This window comes from Rhamphochromis longiceps, linkage group LG16, assembly GCF_057381845.1.
Source record: "Rhamphochromis longiceps isolate RC_006_pf linkage group LG16, R_longiceps_female_GT1.1, whole genome shotgun sequence".
Taxonomy (NCBI): Eukaryota; Metazoa; Chordata; class Actinopteri; order Cichliformes; family Cichlidae; genus Rhamphochromis; species Rhamphochromis longiceps.
The window spans coordinates 39,719,077-39,721,268 of record NC_140572.1 but is presented as its reverse complement, the minus strand read 5'-3'; the positions used below and the strand labels follow the sequence as shown (position 1 = coordinate 39,721,268).

General features: G+C 44.3%; 1 protein-coding gene across 1 annotated transcript; it reads left to right on the top strand.

The window, feature by feature from the left end:
• Positions 1 to 472: 472 nt before the first annotated feature.
• On the top strand, positions 473 to 1,639 carry LOC146651697 (olfactory receptor 10J5-like). Its single transcript, XM_085385539.1, has one exon. It carries the CDS (start codon positions 473 to 475, stop codon positions 1,436 to 1,438), a length of 966 nt encoding a protein of 321 aa, XP_085241665.1. The 3' UTR covers positions 1,439 to 1,639.
• The last annotated feature ends 553 nt before the right edge of the window (positions 1,640 to 2,192 follow it).

Here is a 2,192-nt window from a genome sequence, read left to right as displayed (position 1 = left end):
GATGGTAATTGTGTCATTGCATCTGATTTTAGATGTTGATCTTTTAATATTGATGATTTAAATGTTTTCTTGAAAAGCAGTAATGTGAAATTCAAAATGTAAACATGATTATTACAATATTAAATGTTGATTTAGTTGATCGTTCGCTCTGTAATGATTATATGATCCTGATCATGTAAATGATAAAACGTTAACAGTTCAGTCTGAATGATTCAAACACATTTTAAACTCTGATGATTTTGATTTACGTGTCAGTTTTCAGTATTTCAACAATGATCATTTGAATGGTAACATTTTATATGTTTTTGAGTCAAATAAGTATTCATTTGATGATAAATTGCAAATTGATGATCTGATATTGAACCAATATTTTTTCTGCTTCTGTTTTTGATTTGATGGTTTAAACTTGTGTGCAGCTGTTCCAGAGCTTTCTGTCAGCTGACACCTCCCTCAGATTGTTGTGTCTCCCCCGATGATGTCAGCAGGGGTAAACGTGACCTCACTGCCCATCCTGGTGACATCAGTGACCCTGGACGGCCTGGCGCAGCTGTCCAATCAGCGGCTCTTCTTCTTCTTCTTCTTCCTGTGCGCCTACCTGTTCATGCTGTGCAGCGACAGCCTGGTGGTATACGTGATCTGCTCCCAGCGGAGCCTCCACCACCCCATGTTTGTGTTTGTGACGGCTGTGCTGATGAACTCTGTGGCGGGCAGCACGGTGTTTTACCCCAAACTTCTGGTGGACCTGCTGAGAGGGGTCCGCTCAGTGCAGGTGACCCTGCGTGTGTGCATGTGTGAGGCCTGGCTTTTATATTCATTGGGCACCTCCAGCTTCCTACTGCTAGCAGCCATGTCTTTTGACCGGTATGTGTCCATCTGCCGCCCGCTGCTCTACACCGTTGTCATGTCTCCAGCCACAGTGCTGGCACTGCTGCTGCTCTGCTGGCTGCTGCCTGTCGGGCTGGTCGGCACTGCGGTGCTGCTGGCGAGCCGTCTGCCGCTCTGCCGCTCGCAGCTCAGCAGGATCTACTGCGACATCTACAGCCTGGTCAGTCTGAGCTGTGGTGGTCGTGAGACACTGCTGAGCGAAGTCTACAACCTCTCGGTCATCGTAGCTACTGTCCTGCTGCCCGCCATCTTTGTGCTCTTCTCTTACAGCGCCGTCCTGTCCGTCTGCCTGCAGCGCTCGCGCAGCTTCAGCAGCAAAGCACTGAGCACGTGCCTGCCGCACCTGCTCGTCTTCTGTAACTACAGCGTGAGCACCGGGGTGGAGGTGCTGCAGCGCCGCCTACAGGCCGGCAGTCAGCCCACAGCCTCCATCCTCACCTCCATCTTCCAGGTGATGATCCCGACTGTGTTCAACCCGGTGGTGTATGGCCTAAAGGTGACGGAGATCAGGGCTCAGCTGAGGAGGCTGCTGGGCTGCCAGAGAGCTGATTGACCCACCGAACCGGATCCTGAGTTCTGGTCTCTGTTAGACTTACAGACTTTAAAACTGCTGCTATTTGCCTTTAAAAGATGTTAAATCACTTGATAAAACATATAGAAGAAAAATAAAGAATCTGCAATGCAAAAAGTTGTATTTTAAACAAAACAGATACATAAAAATAACATTGGAAAGCTGGTGATCAGTGTTGGTCAAGTTACTTGAAAAAAGTAATCAGTAACTAATTACTGATTACTCCCCCAAAAAAGTAATCCCGTTACTTTACTGATTACTTATTTTCAAAAGTAATTAATTACTTAGTTACTTTTTAAAACACGATTTACACCCTGAACAGGTGATAAAGTGATAGATCTTTCAGCCCAATTCTACTTTTTCTGCATAATCCATCATACAAAATGTAATCAAATGGAAAAGTCTCTTTTTAAAACTTGTTTTATTAGTTTTAATCTTTTAACTTTATGCATCAAGCAAAAATGTAATTATATGCAACATTCTCTGACTGGAAGAAATTAGTTTAACATTTAAACCTATTTTCTGCACATTCCAGCACATAAAATAAAATATTTTGTGTGTTTACACTCAGTCTTTCAAATAGATGCAAGTAAAACACAGCAGAAAATAAATAAAGTCAAAGACTCAGCGGTCCTGTTGCTCTATTTTCACCTGTAAAGCAGGAGTGGGGTAGGCGGAGGTTTACCCTGGTGCAGGTGTGCCACGGTCAGTGGAAGAATCCGCGAGTTTCTCTGTG